This window comes from Lepidochelys kempii, chromosome 14, assembly GCF_965140265.1.
Source record: "Lepidochelys kempii isolate rLepKem1 chromosome 14, rLepKem1.hap2, whole genome shotgun sequence".
NCBI classification, from domain to species: Eukaryota; Metazoa; Chordata; order Testudines; family Cheloniidae; genus Lepidochelys; species Lepidochelys kempii.
In genome coordinates this window covers 40,692,274-40,714,129 of record NC_133269.1, presented here as the reverse complement: position 1 = coordinate 40,714,129, position 21,856 = coordinate 40,692,274, and the positions used below count along the sequence as shown (strand labels likewise).

General features: G+C 49.7%; 2 protein-coding genes across 2 annotated transcripts in view; one reads left to right on the top strand and one right to left on the bottom strand.

Annotated features, from left to right (window-relative positions):
* Positions 1-21,856, bottom strand: part of LOC140897524 (uncharacterized) — a 122,471-nt gene that overhangs the window by 86,523 nt on the left and 14,092 nt on the right. The gene's annotated exons all lie outside the window — the stretch shown is intronic.
* Positions 787-21,435, top strand: LOC140897523 (uncharacterized). The gene is made up of 10 exons (XM_073310240.1): positions 787-1,116; positions 1,557-1,857; positions 2,334-2,460; positions 3,915-4,031; positions 5,032-6,310; positions 11,483-11,622; positions 17,023-17,099; positions 17,704-17,830; positions 18,568-18,684; positions 19,057-21,435. Exons 2-10 carry the CDS (start codon positions 1,834-1,836, stop codon positions 20,319-20,321), a joined length of 3,273 nt encoding a protein of 1,090 aa, XP_073166341.1. The 5' UTR covers positions 787-1,116; positions 1,557-1,833; the 3' UTR covers positions 20,322-21,435.

The window sequence follows — 21,856 nt, the reverse complement described above, 5'->3', positions numbered from 1 at the left end:
CTCTCCAAATATCTAATACAGGTGAACAACTCAGGTTCTTTTGCTTTTTCTCTGGCCCGATTTTGATATAAAATCCCCTTGGGTCAATTTCTCTTGATTTTTCTATTATTGTTATATATTTTCTGGATAAATATATTATCTCCATAAATAAGATAACAGAATGTTGGGAATCATTAGGAAAGGGATAGATAATAAGACAGAAAATATCATAATGCCTCTATATAAATCCATGGCACGCCCACATCTTGAATACTGCGTGCAGATGTGGTTGCCCCATCTCAAAAAAGAGATATTGGAATTGGAAAAGTTTCAGAAAAGGGAAACAAAAATGATTAGGGGGATAGAACAGCTTCCGTATAGGACAGATTAATAAGACTGGGACTTTTCAGCTTGGGAAAGAGACGACTAAGGGGGGATATGATAGAGGTCTATAAAATCATGACTGGTTTGGAGAAAGTAAATAAGGAAGTGTTATTTACTCCTTCTCATAACACAAAAACTAGGGATCAAATAAAATGAATAGGCAGCAGGTTTAAAAACAAACAAAAGGCAGTATTTCTTCACACAGTGCACAGTCAACCTGTGGAACTCCTTGCTAGAGGACCTTGTGAAAGCCAAGACCATAAAAGGGTTCAAAAAAGAACTAGATAAATTCATGGAGAGTAGGTCCATCAATGTCTATTAGCCAAGATGGGCAGGGACGGTGTCCCTAGCCTCTGATTGCCAGAAGCCGGGAATGGGTGACAGGGAATGGATCATTTGAGCATTACGTGTTCTGTTCATTCCCTCTGGGGCACCTGGCATTGGCCACTGTTGGAAGACGGGACACTGGGCTGGATGAACCATTGGTCTGATCCGTTATGGCTGTTCATATTTGTCTCCCTAAATACCCAGATTTTGAGTCACTCCCCCGCTTTGAAACTTCTGTTTGTTGGAGGGAAGAAGTGAGTTTTTCCCACCACTGCCAATGGGACTGAAGCAACAGGCTGCTCCCAGCCAAGACTGGCTGAGATTCCCTACGTTCTGCACGGACAGCTGTCGAATCCCATTCTGTCCAATGAGGCTAAAGCCAGGCTGTTCCGTGTTTGGCACGAGACAGTGAAATATGGAAGAGAGGTGGGGAACCAGAAGGAGGCTGGAGAATTGAAGGGGGATGGGGGAGCCAGACGGTATGGAGAGGGTGGATAGGGATGTGGAGGGTGCATTAGAAGGGGAGCGAGGGGAGTAGGGAAGCGGGGATGCAGAAGGACGGGGTGCAGGGGAATCGGGCAGGGTGCTGACTGAGGGGTGTAGGGGAAAAGGGCTGGCAGAGAGGGAAAAGATGAGCGGTAGGATACTGCAGCAGGGGAAATAAAGGAGGGAGATGTTCCCAGCTCCTGTAACCACCCAGAGCCATTCCTTGCATCGTCCCTGGGCAGAGTGACTTTCCTGGGAAACAGGTGAGGAGCTGAGAGAGGAGAAGCCAGGTCCTGTCCCCGCTGGGTCCCCAGGGTGCTGGGGTGAAGTGAGGCCCTTGGGAACGATGTCAGGGCTGCTTTGATTCTGCTCTTTCCTAGCGTGCGGTTGAGAGACTCTGCTACTGGGAGGGTTTAAAGCTATCTCCATGGGTTTCGTCCTGGTGGTCGGCTCCGCGACGAAATAAAGTGACCCGCGTTTGCCCGGAACCTAGGACATCCATTTGCAGGCAAAGACCCGGGAGGGAACTGGGCTGTGAAATGCACTGAAGCCCCTTCTGAACGATCCCCAGTTGCCCTTCTCACCCCAGCAGGTCGTGGAATAACAACCCTGTGGCCGTCGCGATTGTCCCGACCTCTCAGGTGACAAGAAAGGACAATGACTATGGCAGAGCAAACTCAGGTAGGGGGTTTTCAGGGAGCTGCGGGTGGGTTTGTATGAGAGCGGGAGGGGCAGGACCAGGGGTGAAAGTAACTTAAGGGATTTACCGGTACTCCGGAGTCCTGAGCATGGGGGCGTGACCTCAACCGGAAAAGGCAGGGCCTTTAAATACCCGGCCCTTTAAATCAAGATTTAAAGTCCCCAGGGCTCCCTTTAAAGAGCCAGCCTGGGGAAGCCGGTCCTGTCCGGCACGGCATACTGGCTTTTGCCGGTACGCCGTACCGAACTGTACCGGCTTACTTTCACCTCTGGGCAGGAAACACACAGGAGGGATGGGGAGAGGGTGGGACAAACCCGCTTCTTGGACTTGTTCAGTCTAGGGCGGGATTCTGCTATCTCTCCCCACCCAGGAGCTTCCATTTTATTGGCCATCTTCGCTCAGGAATAGTGGGGTTGTGGCTGGGGCAGCAGGCGCTGAGTGGGCTCTTTCGTTCCAGATGCCGGTGGCCTTCGAGGAGGTGGCTGTGTATTTCACCCAGGGGCAGGGGGCTCTGCTGGACCCCGCTCAGAGAGCCCTCTACAGGGACGTGATGCAGGAGAACTATGAGACGGTGACCTCGCTGGGTAAGGGATTCCCGTCCCCTCAAACCCGTGGGGACTCTGAGATGCTTTTTTGGCGTTTGCTCATGTTCTTCCCTGGTCACTTAGATTTAGAGCAGGGGTGGCCAACCTGAGTCTGAGAAGGAGCCAGAATTTACCAGTGCACATTGCCAAAGAGCTACACTACCACATCAGCAGCCCCCCTTCAGCTCCTGCCCCCCACCCCCAGTGTCTCTCACCTGCCAGCAGCGCCGCTGATCAGCGCCTAACTCTCCATCCCTGCGCCTCCCAGCCATCGCGATCAGCAGGAGGCTTGGGGGGCGGGGGAGGAGGAGGAGCAAGGGCGCAGCAGACTCAGGGAAAGGGGCGGGGGCCTTGGGGAAGGGGTGGAGTGGGGCTGGGGCCTGGGGCAGAGCCAGGGATTGAGCAGTGAGCCCCCTGTAGCGCATTGGAAAGTTGGCACCTGTACCTCCGGCCCCGGAGTCAGGGCCAATGCAAGGAGCCGCATCTTAACCTCTGGGGAGCCACAAGTTGGCCACCCTTGATTTAGAGCAACAAAAATGATGAAAGGTCTAGAAAACACGACCTAGGGGGGAAGACTGAAAACACTGGGTTTGTTTAGTCTGGAGAAGAGCAGACTGAGAGGGGACGGGATAACAGTTTTCAGGTACATAAAAGGTTGTTACAAGAAGGAGGGAGAACAATTGTTCTCCTTAACCTCTGAGGCTAGGACAAGAAGCAATGGGCTTAAATTGCAGCAAGGGGGGTTTAGGTTGGACATTAGGAAAAATGTCCTAACTGTCAGGGTGGTTAAGCACTGGAATAAATTGCCAAGGGAGGTTGTGGAATCTACATTATTGGAGATTTTTAAGAGCAGGTTGGACAAACACCTGTCAGGGATGGTCTAGATAATACTTAGTCCTGCCACGAGTGCTGGGGACTGGACTAGACGACCTCTCGAAGTCCCTTCCAGTCCTACGATTCTCTGATTTCAGAGGATTGGATCCTGTATTCCCCAGATCCGGTGCTAGGTAGAAATTCCTCTCCGGATCTTCTTCCATAGAACGGAGGGCTCAGTAGCACAATGGAGATGCTAATTCATCCCCTTGTAAAGGGGAAAGTCTGGCATTTACCAGTCTGTATTAATTCTCTTACACACAGTCCCCGTTCCGCTCCATTCCTGGGGCTAGCTCCCTCTGTGTGGAGTGCTCTGAAGCTTTAGAAACGGGCAGGGGATTTAGATCTTAGTCAGCAGGTCCCACAAAGTGCACAGCTCCTGAAAACTGCCAACTGAGGGCGCAAAACGTCCCAGTCTACCTGTCCCAAGGGGGCTCAGTCACCACGTTCCGGTCCCTTCACGTTCCACATCCACGCAGCACAGCACGGGGCCAGGTTAAGATCAGGGAATGTTCTTTGTAACAAATCCTCTCCCAATGCCTGACACACGCTGATCTCACCTGGTTTCACCCCTGCCCCAGCAGGATTTCCCCTTCCCAAACCTGACCTGATCGCCCGGCTGGAACGAGGGGAAGAGCCGTGGGTGCCCGATCTCAACAGCCCTGCAGAAAGAGAGATCCTGAGAGGTGCCTGGGCAGGTGAGTTATCAGTGACACTGACATGGAAACCGTCTGGGGAGGGAAGGATAAAAGCCAGGGCTCCCACGACTGTGCTGTGAGCGACTCCCCCAGTTCTGCCTCATTTCACCCAGGTCAAGGTGGGAGTAGCCGGTGTCACACTCTTATATTGGGCAATTCTCAGGACTTGCCATCCTGACTGACAGCCGGCAGAGCTCCCTGCCTGGCTTTCATACTGTGTGCAGATGTGCTCGCCGCCTCTCAAAAAAGATATATTGGAATTGAAAAAGGTTCAGAAAAGGGCAGCAAAAATTATTAGGGGTATGGAACAGCTTCCGTATGAGGAAAGATAAATCAGACGGGGACTTTTCAGTTTGGAAAAGAGATGACTAAGGGGGGATATGGTAGAGGTCTATAAAATCATGACTGGGATGGAGAAAGTAAATAAGGAAGTGTTGTTAACTCCTTCTCATACCACAAGAACTAGGGGCCACCCAATGACATGAATAGGCAGCAGGTTTAAAACAAATAAAAGGAAGTATTTCTTCACACAACGCACAGTCAGTCTGTGAAACTCTTTGCCAGCGGATGTTGTGAAGGCCAAGACTATGACAGGGTTCAAAAAAGAACTAGATAAATTCATGGAGGATTGGTCCATCGATGGCTATTAGCCAGGATGGGCAGGAATGGAATCCCTAGCCCCTGTTTGCCAGAAGCTGGGAATGGGGGACAGGGGATGGATCACTTGTTCTGTTCATTCCCTCTGGGGCACCTGGCCTTGGTCACTGTCGGAAGACAGGACACTGGGCTAGACGGACCTTTGGTCTGACCCAGTCGGGCCGTTCTTATGTTTTATGTTCTTTATTTCTCCCTGCGTGTTTGGATGGGATGTGAAAGCAGAATTGTATTTTTCAATGTCTCCGGAAGTTATTGTGCCGTGTTTCCTCTCCCCGCTGTTCCCCTGTCTTTCCTTTCACTCCACCATTGGGAATGGTTCCTATCTGGGTTCTCTGTGTCTCAGCAGGTGAGGAGACGGTGGGTCAGAATGAGGAGAATCCTCAGCTGGAACGTCCTGAGCTAGTGGAAATGCATGAGATGTTCTCAGAGAGACCCAAAGGGAACGTTTCCCAAAACGGTGAGCAGGAAAAAACCTGGGCGAGTCAGTGCGTGTCGGATAGGCAGGTGGGAATCCAGCCAGGGAGGAAAGCAGACAGATCCAATTTTTGGGGGGGCGGATTCAAGGATCTTAAGGAAACCACAGCCCAGCAGAGAATCCACCTGGGAGAGAGAAAAAACAGTTGCACGGCCTGTGGGAAAAGCTTCAGCCGGCACTCAAACTTTATTTCTCATCAGCGAATTCACACAGGAGAGAGACCCTATACATGCTTGGTGTGTGGTAAAAGTTTCATTCAAAGCACACAGTTGATCAGGCATCAGAGAGTGCACACAGGAGAGAAGCCCTATAAATGCCTCCAATGCGGGAAAAGTTTCAATCAGAATTCACACCTCATTAGACACGAGAGACTGCACATGGGAGAGAAATTGTATAAATGCACCGAGTGTGGGAAAAGCTTCCATCGGAGTTCAGGTCTTACCTCACATCAGAGAATCCACACCGGACAGACGCCCTTCAAATGCCTGGAGTGTGGGAAAAGTTTTGACTGGAGCTCACGGCTTATTGCACATCAGAGGATTCACACAGGAGAGAGACCTTATAAGTGCCCGAAGTGTGGGAAATGTTTCATTCACAGCTCAGATCTTCTTTCCCATCAGAGAATCCACACAGGAGATAGACCCTATAAATGCCCCCAGTGTGGGAAAAGCTTCATTCAGAGCTCAGATCTTCTTTCCCACCAGAGAAACCACACAGGAGAAAAACCCTACAAATGCCAGGACTGCGGGAAAAGTTTTAATCGGAGCGCTCACCTGTTTAGACACCAGAGACTGCACACGGGGGAGGACTCTTATAAATGCCCCAGCTGTGGGGAAAGCTTCAGTCAGATCTCAGATCTTATTTCACACCAGAGAAGCCACACGAGTGAGAAATCCTATGAATGCCTCGACTGTGGGGAAAGGTTAAGTGACAGGTCGGCCCTTAATAGACATCACCGAACCCACACAGGGGAGAAACCCCATAAATGCCTCGACTGTGGGAAAAGTTTTGACTGGAGCTCGAACCTCATTGTGCATCGGAGAATTCACACGGGAGAGAAACCCTATAAATGCCCAGAGTGCGGGAAAAGCTTCAATCGGAACTCGCACCTCATTCGACATCAGAGACTTCACGTGGGAGAGAAACCTTGAATGTGTCCTCCCTGCATTCAGATCGCACCACTGCGCGGGACTGATTTCTGTAGCTCTCCATCGTGGGCAGCCTCGAAGACCTAGAAGCCTAAGAATCCCACTGCAGCCCGAGCAGCATCAGCCTCTGAGAGCTTGTCTAGACTTGGGAAGGGGGTTAGAGTTAGCTAGCACAACCCCATCTCCTACCAAACCTCCCCCACTGTTCCTAGTGTCGGCTGACTCGGAGCATCTCATTTGTACGGTTCTCCCCTATTAGCAAAGTGATTGTGAGTCCCTGAGTTCCCCCTTCAGAGACAGATGGGCTTCTTCCCAGTCATTCTGAGGATGCCCCATGCCGTTCTGAAGAGCTGCTATTTTTTGTACCTTTTTCCTTTTTTAAAACGTGAGTAGAGAGCTGGAGCAGAGAGAGACAAATGTGTTCTCACAGCCTCCGTGTTACTTAAGGCGGACAGGGTGAGCGGGGGAGGGGGGATTCCCTCCTTCCCCCCCTCCATTGTCACAGTCCCCCTTGATGCAGCAGACATGAAGAGTTGATCCTCCCCCGTTCTCCCGCTCCACTCCCCCAGTGTCTCCTGCTGTCAGCTCTCCATGCTCAGGAGTCACGCCTTGACTTGTTTGATCCCTGATCAGACCGATGAGGGCTGGAGAAGCAAGTGTAAGAGACCTGGAGGGAGAATTTGAAGGAATCCCAAAGCGAGTGTGGTTGTTCTGAGCTTAAATCCACGTGCCCAGCTATGGTAAAAGGCTAGATCCTCAAAGGGACTTTGGCACATTAAGTTCCTAAATCCAACACCTAGGCACCACTGAGATCCTCAAAAGCCCTGCTTAGCTGCTGCCTAACCCTGCAGGTACCTGCATTCCCTAGGGGCCTAAACTCCTGTCAGTAAAGTCCTCTGGGCATCTAAGTTTCAAGATGTCACACTGGAAAACATAATCCCAACTATACATATAAAATGATGGGGTCTACACTAGCTGTTACCGCTCAAGAAAGAAATCTTGGAGTCATTGTGGATAGTTCTCTGAAAACATCCACTCAATGTGCAGCAGTATTCAAAAAAGCTAACAGAATATTGGGAATCATTAAGAAAGGGATAGATAATAAGACAGAAAATACCATAATGCCTCTATATAAATCCATGGTGCACCCACAACTTGAACACTGTGTGCAGAAGTGGTCGCGCCGTCTCAAAAATGATATATTGGAATTGGAAAAGGTTCAGAAAAGGGCAACAAAAATGATTAGGGGTATAGAACGGCTTCCGTACAAGGAGAGATTATAAAGACTGGGACTTTTCAGCTTGGAAAAGAGACGACTAAGGGGAGATATGATGGAGGTCTATAAAATCATGAGTGGTGTAGAGAAAGTAAATAAGGAAGTGTTATTTACTCCTTCTCATAACATAAGAACTAGGGGCCACCAAATGAAATGAATAGGCAACAGGTTTAAAACAAACAAAAGGAAGTCAACCTGTTGCTTCTTCTTCAGGGCCATTTAGCTCAAGAGGAGGGGGAAGCCCAGCATGTAGGAGCTTGATGAGGCAGGGAACTCTGCCTCCATACCTGAACGCAGGTGGTCCCCCAAAGACTCCCAAGGATAGGGTGAACTACCGAGGGGCACTGCACTGAGAATGCTTGTTTTGTTCTGTATGATCATGTGTGCTTTAGCTGTTAAGTAAAAGAGCCATGGTGTTCCCCATGCAAAGTGTATGTGTGTGTTACATATAGGCTTGGAAGGACTTGATTTTTATCGGTAAATGTTGATTTCACTGTACACACACAAATAGATGTAAAATAGGTCAATTGAAAACAACTTGAAATTTATGACTAGGCAAAGTAAGAAAAATGCTCCTTGAGAAACTTTAGAGTCCAAATCCAGGTATTTAGACCTTTTCAATTCGGCTTATTTCAAAAGGAGCAGGGAACGAATAGTAAAAACAAGGATGATTGGTTGATGTAAGGATATGTATTCTGTATATTTGGATGTGTAACGCTGACAATTTGTGGTTTAATGGTTTATAAAAGTTTTAACTTTTCGACTCTTGACACATGCGGTCATTAAATAATTGTCGGACCTTGCAACTGTGACAGTTATTCCTGCTATGGTGAAATTGCAGTTTTCCTGCAATTGTGACAATTTTAAACGGTAAAAATCTCAAAAAAAATAAGCTTCAAAATAAACATCGCTATTATCTGGTGAAATGATTAAAAAGTAAAAATTGAATTCTGCCTAGAGTAGTTCTGTGCCTCACAACTATTACGTGGCCCCTTGAAGAGGTATCTGAGAAGTTTCACACCTTGGGGTGGATTTCTGGGTCAGGTTGTGTTTAACCGAAGGGGTGAGGGGGAATGTCTGAAGGATCAGCATTGAGCCGAGGGGCTTGCAGCTGGATAGCGGGTTCCAATTCTCGGGGTGGGGGGTGCTAGACACTTGGTCTGTGACCTGGCAGTGTGCCTCCGGACCTCAGGCGTGGGGCAGTGGCTGGATTCTGTTTAGGCTCCAGAGGCTTAAACCATCTGAGGACCCAGCTAGGTTCCCTCACAGCACTTTAGAGATGGAGCCCTCGACTCGGACTTGTGACTGAGAGATCACAGGACTTCTGCTGTTTTGCAAGGATCTGTAGCTCTACATGATGATAATGATTATAATCAATCCTGATGCTTCAGGGCTTCAGCAGGTCACTTGGCAGGGGTTAGGAGGGAATTTATTCCCCTTGATGCACAATTGGCTTGATATGTTCTATGTTCCCCACCACCACCACCACCTTCCTCTGAGGCAATCACGGCTGGAGATGGGACATTGGACAGGGTAGATCAGTTCTCTCAGGTGGTACAAAAACTCCTTTCTAGATTCTCTTGCTCAGGTGCTCAGGGTTCTGCTGATTGCCAGATTTGGCATTGGAAGGGAATTTTTCTCTAGATTAAATTAGCTGTGACCTGGGGAAGAGGGGGAGGGGTTCATCTTCCTTTATACCATGAAGCATGAATTGCCTGCTGGGATCACCTGGACATATTGCACCAGTATCAGCTGCGATTTTTGAAGCAGTTTACATAGGCACGTCGATTTCAGTGCATTTTGAAAATTGAAAGCTGCTATTCTAGGGAGAACTGTGTCTCTGGAACCCCTTCATCAAGTGACTCCCTGTTTGCACCCCTCACTCACTAAACCTGGGCAACCCCACTGGGGTCGCTGGGCCATGATCTCTTGTCACCCTGTAGCAAATCAGTGTAACTCCGTCGTAGTCACTTTGGCGGAATTGCCTCTCTTCCCTCATTTCAATCAGGAGTCGCTGGAATGGTCAGTCGCAGAGTGAAGCTACTGTGAATGGCGAATCGGGGAAAAAATCCCAGGGGGTCCTACAGCGTTGTCTATTGGAAAGGAAACAAGCGATATCAGAGATGGCGGGAAAATGGAAGACGGGAGGTTGGAGCGGGGGGTGGGGTGGTAATTCTAACCTTAACCCTAACCTCTATTACTGCCCCCAGAGACAAACCAGCAAGTCCCACCGAATTCCACCGCAATGGGGGAATCTCCCCAGCAGCGAAGTGCAGTGATCTTAATGTAATTAACACTGTGCTGGGCATCTTGATTCTGGCCCGGCCTACCTGGGTGTGCTCAAACGTGTCACTTTGCTAACTGTCTTCAAATTTTGGATTTTTGTGTGTACGATCAATATAAATCCCCTCTCATCTTCCTTCACTTGTATCTTCTAGGTAATTATCTAGTAGACAGATATGTAATATAATTATAAAATAATATAATGAATTAATTAGCAGATAGAATAGAAACGCCTTTGATATGGCCTGTTTTCTTTCCAATAGTCAGGTATTGCTGTAGGACCCCTCAGGTTTTCCCTTCTTTTCTCACTGAATTTAAAAACAAAATTCCCATCTGGTTTTGATTTATTGCCATCGATTTATGGATTATTTGCATGAATATTATTTCCCCCCTTTAATATCTACTATTTACTATTGAAAGTTTATTGAAGCACAGAAAACCTAGGAATTAAATCAAGCATTTATATCAAAACTCTGGTTGACTGATCATGCGAAACAAACTTAATTAGACTTTATGAAAGGTTGGGGTTTTTTTAGTTAACTATGATATATTATATTATTATATATTATATAACTATAATAATTTTTCATTAATACCCTTTCTTTGCTAGAAAGGAAAGGGTTCATTTTACTTTTTGTTTTGATGGGTGAAGGGCCTTTACTTGCTCTGTTTTTAACAAAAATACAGGCACAAGGCGGAGGAGAGACAGGGTAGAAATGACCAATGAAACAGGGTTTGTGTGGATGTTTTCAGAACACTGGACCGCTGGTTAGTTACCAGCGAATATTTCAGCTGGCAAATTGGGCAGAACACCGGCTGCTTGGACTCTGGTTTATGCTGTGATCAGAGACATTGTTTGATTGGATTTTTTTTTCTTTTTTTTTTTTAGTCAAAGCAGGTTTGGATGAACACAGGAGAGCTGAGAGTGAGAGACAGGGTAGGAGGGAAGGGTGTGTGGGTCAGTGTGTGAAATCTTCCCTCTCCCCCTCTCCCCTCCTCCTTTCCAGGCTTCATGGACATGGAGGCTTCTGTGCCTGAATCCTCCTTAATGCGAGGAGAGGCTGCTCCCCCAAGCAACAGCACAATGGGTATATGGCTATCATGGGGGGGAGGGAGGGGACTGGAATAATATGTACAGTGTGGGGGCTGAGAGCCATGGAACCAAGCTGTAAACCTTGGATATGACAGGTTTCAGAGTAGCAGCCGTGTTAATCTGTATTCGCAAAAAGAAAAGGAGGACTTGTGGCACCTTAGAGACTAACCAATTTATTTGAGCATAAGCTTTCGTGAGCTACAGCTCACTTCTAAGCTTTCGTGAGCTACAGCTCGCTTCATCGGATGCTGAAGTGAGCTGTAGCTCACGAAAGCTTATGCTCAAATAAATTGGTTAGTCTCTAAGGTGCCACAAGTCCTCCTTTTGTTCTTGGACATGATGGAAACCACTTCAAGCTGGGGGTGCGGCAGCCCCCCTACTTCCAGCGCCTATGATCGCTAGGACCCAGGAGGAGCTGGGGATGGAGTCATGCTGTCCCAGCAGCAGGAAGTGAATTGCACTGGCTACAGTAAGGCTTTGTAGCTGGGTGAATTCCAGTTTCCATTGTCCCTTTGCAAGATCCCCGAGCCCCGAATCTCCAGCCGGGCCCTTCCTGCTGCTCCCCAGGAGCCTCTCCCAGGGCAGAGCCCCCAGCTTGGCCAGGGCCCCCCTTCTTGGTCCAGCCCCTGCTTCCAGGGAGGGCCCCGCTTGGAGGGAAGGTAAGAGAGACCTTCCCATTGCACCGTAACAGGGAACAATGCCTCCCTTCAGCCCTGTCTGCAGGGGGAGGGTCAGGAGGATCTTGCTGGCTGGCTGCTCTCAGGCCTGTGTGCAGTGTGCTGGGGATTTGAGTTGAATTGGGTGGGATGCTCAGCCCCACCTGGTTTATTCATCTCCGCTCCTTTGGAGTGCGCTGCCGGTGGCATCCTTTGGCCCCCTGGGATTTTCCCATGATTTTAAAGCCAGTCGCCCGATTTTTCGGGAGCCTGACTCATGATTTTTGAACATTTGGGGTTGGCAAGCCCGGAGTGTCTTGCACAGTCCTCGCAGGTGAGATCCCCAAGGCAATCAGATGCTACAGCGGAGTCACACCAGCGAGGGATCTGGCTTGAAAAGTCTGTATTAACACGCCCATTTGAGTGCTGGCTTTGGGGTTCTTCAGAGTCTGTCCATCACTCACAGGTAGGCAGTGCCAGAGCCAAGGGAGGACTCACGACGACGTTAATTCTACTCACGGATGCGTGGGCAGAACGGCCAGTCCAAAACTGTGGGCCAGGACACAGTCCGGGGTGGGCCGCCGGTTTGTCCCGCTCTTAGAAAGTCAAGCGCTTCGTAAATCTTCAGCTCCACCTGACTCCTGTCACCTTGTTCAGTTTGACTAGATGATCATAATGGTCCCTTCTGACCTTCATATCTCTGAATCTGTGAAAACAGCGTGTTGGCCCGGTTTGAACCCCGAATTTGACTCTCCACTTTGTTTGTTTGTAAGTTTGGTTTTACTAAAACCGTTCGGGTTCAAAGATTTTGCAGCATTTCTCGGCGTGCAGACGGCTCGGGATTTCTCTCATTCCAGTTGCTGGCATTAAAAGGAAAAGGAAACGTGGACATGGTGTATTTACAGCATCTATAGTTTATATCGGCGGTCCCCAAACTTTTGAGTGTCATGGCCCCCCTTACCCCTGTCCGTGCCCCACATCCCCGCCTCCCTCCGGGGCTAGGGCCAGGAGCAGGGCTGTGGCTCTGTGGAGGTGGGGGGGACACAGACAGAGGTAAGGGAGCCAAGGCTGGGGGGTGTGTGTCTGGAGCCAGGAGCAGGTCCGCAGCTAGGCGCCAAGGCTGGGGATGGGGGTGGGAGCGGATCTGCAGCCGGGCTATGGTGGGGGCCAGCAGCCGGGCCCATGGCCAGGTGCAGTTCCACGCCCGGCCTCGCACCCAGCCTCGAACTTGGCCCGGGAATGGAGCCGTGGCCATCGGCCGAGGCTGGGGGCTGGCACGGGACTGGGAGCGGAGCCGCACTGAGGCTGGGGACGGGGCCAGGTGAGGAGGCAGGACTGGAGCAGAGCTGGGGGTGGGGAGGAGCTGGGTGGCGCTCCCTCCCTGTCCTTGTGGGGGCTGGCCTGGGCCCCACCACGCCTCCTTGACGTTCCTCCACTTCCCCCTGGGGGGGCATGCCCCACACTTTGGGGACCTCTCGTTTATATGGATGTAATCATTAAAATTAATACTTTTCCTCCAGAAGTGTTAATAGCTATTGCAACGATTGCACAGGTAGGCCCCAGGGGGGAAAGGTTTGGGAACCCCTGCACTGTTCATTAACACTGGCCCCCTGTCATTCAGTGCTTATAGACCTCTCGTCTATGCTGGGTTAAACACTTCCCTGTCAGCGCTTTGTATTGGGGAGCTCTACCCGGCTGTCAGACACTGGGACAGAGGTGGTCAGGCCTAATGGTCTGAGCTGGGGCAGTCATGCCCAGTGGTCGGAGCTGAAATCAGGAGTCAGGGGCAGGGGTGGAGCGAGGCTGGAGCAGGACTAGGAACAGGGCTGGAGCAAGGCTAAGGCTTGGGAAGTCTGTTGCCCCCCATCAGGCAGGAGACCATTCCAAGCCCTGGAGTGACAATGAGCTGCGCTGTTCCTCCTGTGGGGTTATATAGCCTGTCTGGGAGTCACATGACCAGTTTCTGGCTTGGGGATTGGCTGGAGCCTGGCATAGAAGGGACACGTCACATCATAAAATCTCTGTGGAATTCCAGGTTGTCTCAGGGACCCTAATGGGTTTAGATTATTTTCTTAACCATTCCCCACCAAATATCCTCCTTCTTTTCCCCTCCAAATATCTGTGTCACAAGGCAGGGCTTCTCTGCCTTTCCCAAACATGCTCGTCCACAGCCAATCTCCTCTAAGGGGGTTTATTTTATTAAAACAGGGAAGTAAACAAACTCACTCCTGTGTCTCCGGTTCAGGGCCACCCCTCCCAGGGGTCTCTGGTGCCCCTGCTCTGGGCATCTTCCCACTTTTAGTTGGCTCCACTCCGTTCCTGGAACGATGGTCCTAGATCTGCTTCTCTGAGTGCCTAGCTCTTTGCTTTTCAGAGACCCATCACTGGAGTTGGCTCCTCTCCACTGTGGGGTTCTTTCCCCCAGACGCAGCCTGTCTCAATAAAACCACCTCCGATTTAGCCTTTTCCTGTCTAACTGGTCAGGTTACATAGTTGCTTCAGCATTTCCTCATTTCCAGTCTCATTTATTGAATCCTCCTGACATAAAAATCTCTGCAAAAGTCATCAATTTTTCTTCTCTAGCAATTGGATAAGAACATAAGAGCGGCCAAACTGGGGTGGACCAATGGTCCATCTAGCCCTGTATCCTGTCTGTGAGAGTTGCCAGTACTAGAGCTTTAAGGGGAGTACAGAAAAGGGCAGAACAAATCCACTCTTGTCTTCTCCTCCCAGCTTCTAGCAGTCAGAGATTTAGGGTCACCCAGAGCACAGGGTTGCATCCCTGACCATCTTGGCTAACAGCCACTGGTGGACATATCTTCCATGAACTTATCCAGTTCTTTTTTTGAACCCAGTTATACTTCGGGCCTTCACAACATCCCCTGGCGAGGAGTTCCACAGGTTAGTTGCTCATCGTGCGACAAAGAACTTCCTCCTGTTTGTATTAAACCAGAGCTGCTGTGCCACTGATACCCAGAGGCACTCCTTCCCATTAGCGCTCGCAGGAGCCGATCTAGCTACTGGGAAAGCCAGTGCCCCTGTGAATGGACAGTAACCAAGTCTCCCTGACAGAGGGAGAGGGGACATGAAATGGAAAGGGGGAGAATGATTTAAAAGGGGCAGCAGGAGCAATAAGTGGAGAGAGAGGTTCCCAACTCCCAGACCTGCCCTGCTCCATTGACTGCATCTGTCCCTGGGCAGAATTTCCTGGGAACAAGGTGTGTGAGACCCTGTGCCTATGCCAGAAAGCAAGAAGACCCTGATACCTAGCTGTGCATTTCAGCTGGCTGACCAGTTCAGCGCACCTAAAAGATGCCTTGTAATATGTCACTGGGAAGCCAATAACTCACTGATCATTAATCTTGCAAGATGCATGTACAATCCACCCACAATGGATTATATAGATCTGCTGAAATTAGGATGGGTAATGTGTTTAAAAGGCATGCCAGGGGGAGATGATAAACTGTTTTTTTCCAGAGACGAGGAATGAGGATCTGGCTGCTTAAATGTGGCTCCCATGTAAATGAAGCAAGGTGTCTCCGGAGACAAAGAAAAGCACATTTGCATGCCAGGCTGACAAAGACATCAGGAGAGCAAAGGGGGCTTCGGGGTGTGTGTGATCACTTAATACAGAGGCTCTCAACCTTTGCAGGTTACTGGCCTCCTTTCAGGAGGCTGATTTGTCTTGCCTACCCCCAAGCTTCACCTCACTTAAAAATGACCTGCTTACAAAATTAGACCTAAAACTACAAAAGCCACTAGTACTGAAAAATTGCTTCCGTTCTCATTTTTACCATGTAATTATAAAATAAATCAACTGGATTATAAACAGTGTCCTTACATTTTGTTGTACTGGGGTCCCCAATATTCCAAGATTTGTTAATTATCAACATTATGGCTCAAACAACTCCCCAGCCAATTATTTTAAAACTCTTAGGTAAGATATCTGATTCTGCAGATTTAAAAATGTTTATGTTCAGTAGTAGCTGTTTAACCTCCTGTTTAGTTAATGTTGGAATAGAAAATATTTGTATGTATCTGAGGAGGCGGGAGGGATAGCTCAGTGGTTTGAGCATTGGCCTGCTAAACCCAGGGTTGTGAGTTCAATCCTTGAGGGGCCATTTAGGGATCAGGGCAAAAAATGGGGATTGGTCCTGCTTTGAGCAGGCGGTTGGACTAGATGACCTCCTGAGATCCCTTCCCACCCTGATATTCTATGATTGATTTCAGTGTGTCGTCTGTGGAGCAGTATAAACAAGTCAGTGTCGGTCTGAAATTTTAGTTCGTGCTGAGTTCACGAGTGCTTTTTATGGGGCTTGTTGTAAAACTAGGCAACTATCTAGATGAGTTGATGTAACCCCTGGAACGTGTACACCTGGTTGAGAACTACTCTTAATCTCAACGGGAGATGAAGGCTGTACCTTCCCACCTCCTGAAGTGGGGTTAAGGAACTCGGTTCCAGGAGAGAGCGGGACGCTGCAGGGAGACAGTGTTGGGGAAATTTGGGAGTGGCGGGGATTTTGGAGGTCATTCTGCCAACAGAACGGGCTCTGGCCTCTGTAGGTCTAGAAATAATCAGAGGTTTAACTGGGTGATGAAAGCAGAATGGCCAACCCCAACTGTTCAAAAACCATGAGTCAGGCTCACCCAGAATCATGCGATTGGCTTTGAAACCATGAGATCATGTAAAAATAAGAGATTTTTATTTGCTTTCTGCTTTTTGGGTGCACTAGGGTCACATGCTGAAGCTTTCTCTACAGCCACGAGGACTAGAAACTTGCTTTTTTCTTTAAGAATGACGGCTGAAATGATCATCTATTCACTTGACTCCAGAAGCTGGGGCTTTAAGGAAAACAATAATGATCATGAGACTCAGGACAAAATCCTGAGAGTTGGCAACACTGTGAAAGCCAGGATGTGACCGCAAGGCTTGTTTGCTGGCTGTTGGTGTCCGAGCTGCGAGCCACAGCAGTGTAACATTTAAGGCATCCAGAGTTGCAGAGCAGGTGGTGACAAAACTCCTTAATGGTCTGGGCTGAATCCCCAAATTGTGACAGTGAGGAGCAGAGAGAGGACAAGTCAGTTCCTGCCTCTTCCAAGTCCCCGTGCTGCTGGGGGGACTCTCTGCTCTTGTGGAGGGGAATCCCCCAAAGTGGGTCTGTTGATTCTGCTCTTTTCTAGCGTTTGTTACAGAGACTCTGTAACAGGGAGGGTTTAAAACTGTCTGGATGGGTTTAGTCCTGGTAGGAGGGGCCGGGTCTGCACTGGGATAAAGTGACCCAGCGTTTTCCCAGAATGGCAGGCTCCACAATGTAGGGAAAGAGCCTTGGGTGGGGGCGGGGGGCGGGAAATGGACGAAAGCCCCTTCTGAAAGCTTCCCAGTCGCTCCTCTCACCCCGACAGGCTGCAGAATAACAACCAGGTCGTCCCACTGGACCATGAAACAGGGCTGGGAAACGGCGGGAGCGGAACCTGCTCGGGTAAGGGATTTGAAGAGAGGTCGCTGCTCAAGGAGGAGGACAGAAAATAGCACATGTCGAGGGAGGATGGGGACAGTATGTCATTGACATACTGGGACTGCTCAGCCTGGGGCTGGAGTTTTAGATCAGGGCCATTGGAAGAGGGTAGAAATTCCCCCGTTTCTACAACAGGGAACAACCCCCGCCATACAAGGCTGGAGAAATTTACCAGACTCCCAGTGCCGGAGCCTGAAACTTCTAGCCAGAAGCAGCCAACAGGGCGAGATGTCCCATCCTAGAGACCCAGCTCCTAGGAACGTGAGGGGTTGGGATTTCTCTCCCTGGACCCGTTTTGGGGGTGCCATTTCGTGTATCACCTCTGGCTGGTAGGAATGTGACGAACATGAAGGCCCCTGCTCTCCTCCATCTGCTGGGATGGGAGGGACAAGAAGCTCTCTCTTTCTCCCCACCCTGAAGCCTCCTGGGTGCTGCGAGCAGGGTGGGGTGGGATTCTGCTACTCTGTCCCCCCTCCAGACCTTCCATTTTATTGGCCCCTCTCCCCTGTGACTAGTGGGATTGTGGCTGGGGCAGCAGGTGCTGAGTGGGGGTCTCTTGTTGTTTCAGGGGCCAGTGACCTTCGAGGAGGTGGCTGTGTATTTCACCCAGGGGCAGGGGGCTCTGCTGGACCCCGCTCAGAGAGCCCTCTACAGGGACGTCATGCAGGAGAACTATGAGACGGTGACCTCGCTGGGTAAGGGAGTCCCGTCCCTTCGGTTATTAAAGCCACGAGGTCCGTGAGGTGCCCAGTTCAGCTTCTGCTCAGGTTCTTTCCAGGTGGCTTAGATTTTAGGAGAATGGGCTGCACAAGTCCCCAGATCCAGTGAGACAGAGATTTTCTGCTCCACCCTCCTCCCACGTGATGGGGGAGGCAGAAACACAATAGAGCTGCTAAGTCGTCCCTATCCCCACAGCTTTCAAGGGGGCGGAAGCTTGTATTTGCCTGCCTGTGTTATTTCTCCCTGTCCCCATAGGTGCTGGAACTAGGGGTCCTGTCGCACTCCCTGGCTTGAAGTGGTTTCCCTTATATCCAGGGTTTATAGTTTGGTTCAAAGGCTCTCAGCACCCACCACTATAAAAATTGTTCCAGCACCCCTGCCTGTCCCCCTCCCTTCCAGGGACTAGCTCCAGCCCTGGGCAGGGCTCTGGCCTCTGTAGGATTACATATAGGCAGAGGCTTGACACCAGAGCTATGTCTGCATCACGAAGTCCCCCAGAGTGCACAGATCCTGGAAACTCCCACAGAACAGGCCGTCCCCCAAACAGACGCCTGCCTCTCCCATCAGGCCTCAGTGACTGCGTTTCCAGTTGTTCAGATTCAAGCCCAGCGTGGGGCCAGGTTAAAATCAGGGATTGTTCTTTGTGACAAATCCTTTCCCAATGCCTGACACGCCCTGATCTTGCCTGATTTCCCCTCCCCCCGTCCCCTAGCAGGATTCCCCCTTCCCAAACCTGAGCTGATCACCCAGCTGGAGCGAGGGGAAGAGCCGTGGGTCCCGGATCTCCAAGCCTGCGAGGAAAGGGAGAGCCCGAGAGGCGCCCGCACAGGTGAGGAATCGATGAAACGAGCACAAACCACCCGGGGAGTGAAGGAAAAAGCTGGGACTCCCACAAATGTGCTGTGAGCAAGAGCCCTCAGTTCTGCCTCATCTCACCCAGGTCAGGGCTGTAGCCAGCAGGGGTCACGTCCTCCTGGCAGGTGTCACTCACAGCTTCACGCTCACCCTGGCTTCCAGCTGGCAGGAGTTCCCTCCCTGACTTTACTTCCCCCTTGCTGTTTGGCTGGGATGTGGAGGCAGCATCAAATATCTCCGTCTTTCCTCTAGTTATTATGTTGCTAAACCTCTTCGCTGTTCTCCTGTTGTTTCTCTCTGGCACTGGGAGTGACTCCTGTCTGGATCCTCTCTCTCTCTGTCCCAGCAGGTGACGGGAGGGTGAGTGAAAACACAGAGGAGAATCTGCAGCAGGAAGGTCCTGAGCAAGTGGAATCACACAGGATGTTATTGGAAAGATCTGAAGGGAATTTTACCCAGGAGCGGCGAAAAGCCTGGGGAAATGGGCACAGGCCAGAGACGCAGCTGGGAACCCATCCAGGGCAGAAAGTGGGTAAATCCACCGATCATGGGGGAGTTTGCAAAGACCCCAAGGAAACCACAGCCCAGCAGAGAATCCCATCAGGAGTGAGAGACAACACATGCTCCGAGTGTGGAAAAAGCTTCAATCGGAGCTCAAACCTTATTTCACATCAGAGACTCCACACTGGAGACAGGCCTTTTAAATGCCTTGAGTGTGGGAGAAGTTTTAATCAGCGAGGGCACCTTGTTAGGCATCAGAGGCTCCACACCGGAGAAAAGTCCTATAAATGCCTGGAGTGCGGGAAAAGCTTCATTCAGAGCTCACATCTGATTAGACACCAAAGAGTCCACACGGGAGAGAGACCCTATATGTGCCTGAAGTGTGGGAAAATGTTTCGTGACGGCTCAGCCTTTATTAAGCATCAGCGAATCCACACGGGAGTTAAACCCCATAAATGTCTTGACTGTGGGAAAAGCTTCATTCAGAGCTCACATCTGATTAGACACCAAAGAGTCCACACCGGCGAGCAACCCTACAAGTGCCCGGAGTGTGGGAAAATGTTTGGTAACGGCTCAGTCCTTATTAACCATCGGAGAATCCACATGGGAGTTAAACCCCATAAATGCCTCGACTGTGGGAAAAGCTTCAATCGGAGCTCAACCCTGGTTAGACATCAGAGAACCCACACGGGAGAAAAACCCTTTATATGCCTGGAGTGCGGGAAAAAGTTTAGTGGAAGTTCAGCCCTTATTGTCCATCAGAGACTCCACACTGGGGATAAACCCTTTAAATGCTCTGACTGTGGGAAAAGTTTCATTCTGATCTCACGGCTCCTTGCCCATCAGAGAATCCACACGGGCGAGAAGCCCTATAAATGCCTCGAGTGTGGGAAAAGGTTTCGTGACAACTCAAGCCTTATCATGCATCAGATTAGACCCTACAAATGCCTGGACTGTGGGAAAAGCTTCAGTTACAACTCAGATCTTATTAGACATCACAGAACCCACACTGGAGAGAGACCGTATAAATGCCTGGACTGTGGGAAAGGCTTCAGTCAGAACTCAAATCTTATTATGCATCAAAGGCTGCACAAAGGGAAAAAACCTTGACTGTGGAACTTTCAGTTGGGGCTTTGAGCATACCAGGTATCAGCAAATCCACACAGGGAAGAAACCTCTTCAATTCTCAGTGTGGAAATGATTCCAGTGAAGCGAACAGCATATTGGATCTCAGAGATTCCACAAAGGAGAGAAATTCTCCCTGTGGCCTTTTTTTTTTTTTTAAAGTATCCATTTCCTCGTTCCTGCACACACTAGTGGCCTTTGCCTCTTAGGGATATCTGCCTGGACGCATGAACATCTTTTCCTGTGAAAAATGTGTTTTTAGAAACATTTTTATGATCAATCAGGACAAAAGGCCAAAACACTCAAAATTTTTCACCAAAAGGGATCTTCAGAAGGAAAGAAAATTCACTTTCAGGAGGACTAAAATGGAATTACTCAGCTTCTTGACTGTCCACCTGCAAGGCTCTTGTCAGTTTCACATTCTCCCTGTCCTGGAAAGGTGAAGTTGAATTGGTTGCTCCTGTAGGCCATGCTCTGTGCGCTATCCAACTTTTTAAGAGCCAAATGGCTTTTCAGGTTTCCTGACCACCTGAGAACGTCTCCAGGGAGTAGAATCTCATTTTGGCCACCTTTTAGAAACTGAAAAGATAGGTGTGGAAACTGAGGCTGGAAGAGTTGGAACAGGGATTAATTGCCCATTAGAACAGAAGGGGTGAAGTTTGTCCTATTTGGAAACAACAGACACTCCTCAAGACCTGTTGAAAGCAGCGTCTCCCAGGGGACTGAAAGGAAAGCATGCAGGGAGAGCAAAGCTCACAGGAGATTTGGACGGCATATAGTTGATTTGGGTGGTGAGGTGCAGATGTCCTGGCTGTGTAAATAGTGACGCTTTTGTAATTTGTTATGTTATTTCTTTCCTTTCTCTCTGGGTGATAAAGTCAGTCCAGGTGGCAACCTTTTAAACTCAAAGATTTGGTTGGGAGTGTAACTGATAGGGGAAATATCCTGACAGGGGAAACAAAACACTATGTAAATTGTTCAGTGTGTATCATTTGTTATTTGTGAAAATAATTTCTTTCTAGATGGGAGATCAGTCATTCACTGTGTCAACATCTTAGGCCTGGTGTACCCTTAAAAGTTAGGTTGACGTAGCTACATCAGTCAGGGGAGTGAAAAATCCACACCCCTGAGCAATATAGCTAGACCGAGCGAGCCCCCCTGTGTAGATGCAAAACTGTCAGTGGAAGGACGCTTCTGTTGACCTAGCTACTAACCCCTTCCATCAGTGTAGGTTGCATCTACACAATGGGGTTATACTGGTGCCAGTATGGTCTCTGTAGTGTAGACGTACCCTCAAACTCCATCAGGACGACAGCTGTTTTGCGCGGCAAGCCTAGGAGGGAGAGGGGAGCAGGGGGAACGTGGCGTGCTTGGGGGAGGAGGTAGGGCCGGGGCGGGGATTTGGGGAGGGATCCAATAGGGGCAGGGTGGGGCGGAGGCGGGGGCGAGGTTCGAGCACCCACCAGCGCTGACAGAAGTTGGCGTCTGTGCTAACTACCCCTCTTCCTGGCTAAATGGAA

Excerpts from the sequence above, each read along its gene's own strand:
- LOC140897523 (XM_073310240.1), top strand. The coding sequence starts at position 1,834 with ATGACTATGGCAGAGCAAACTCAG. Across the intron at positions 4,032-5,031 it reads CCTGAGAGGTGCCTGGGCAG|CAGGTGAGGAGACGGTGGGT; the intron begins GTGAGTTATCAG and ends TCTGTGTCTCAG. Across the intron at positions 6,311-11,482 it reads CTTCACGTGGGAGAGAAACC|ATCCCCGAGCCCCGAATCTC; the intron begins TTGAATGTGTCC and ends TCCCTTTGCAAG.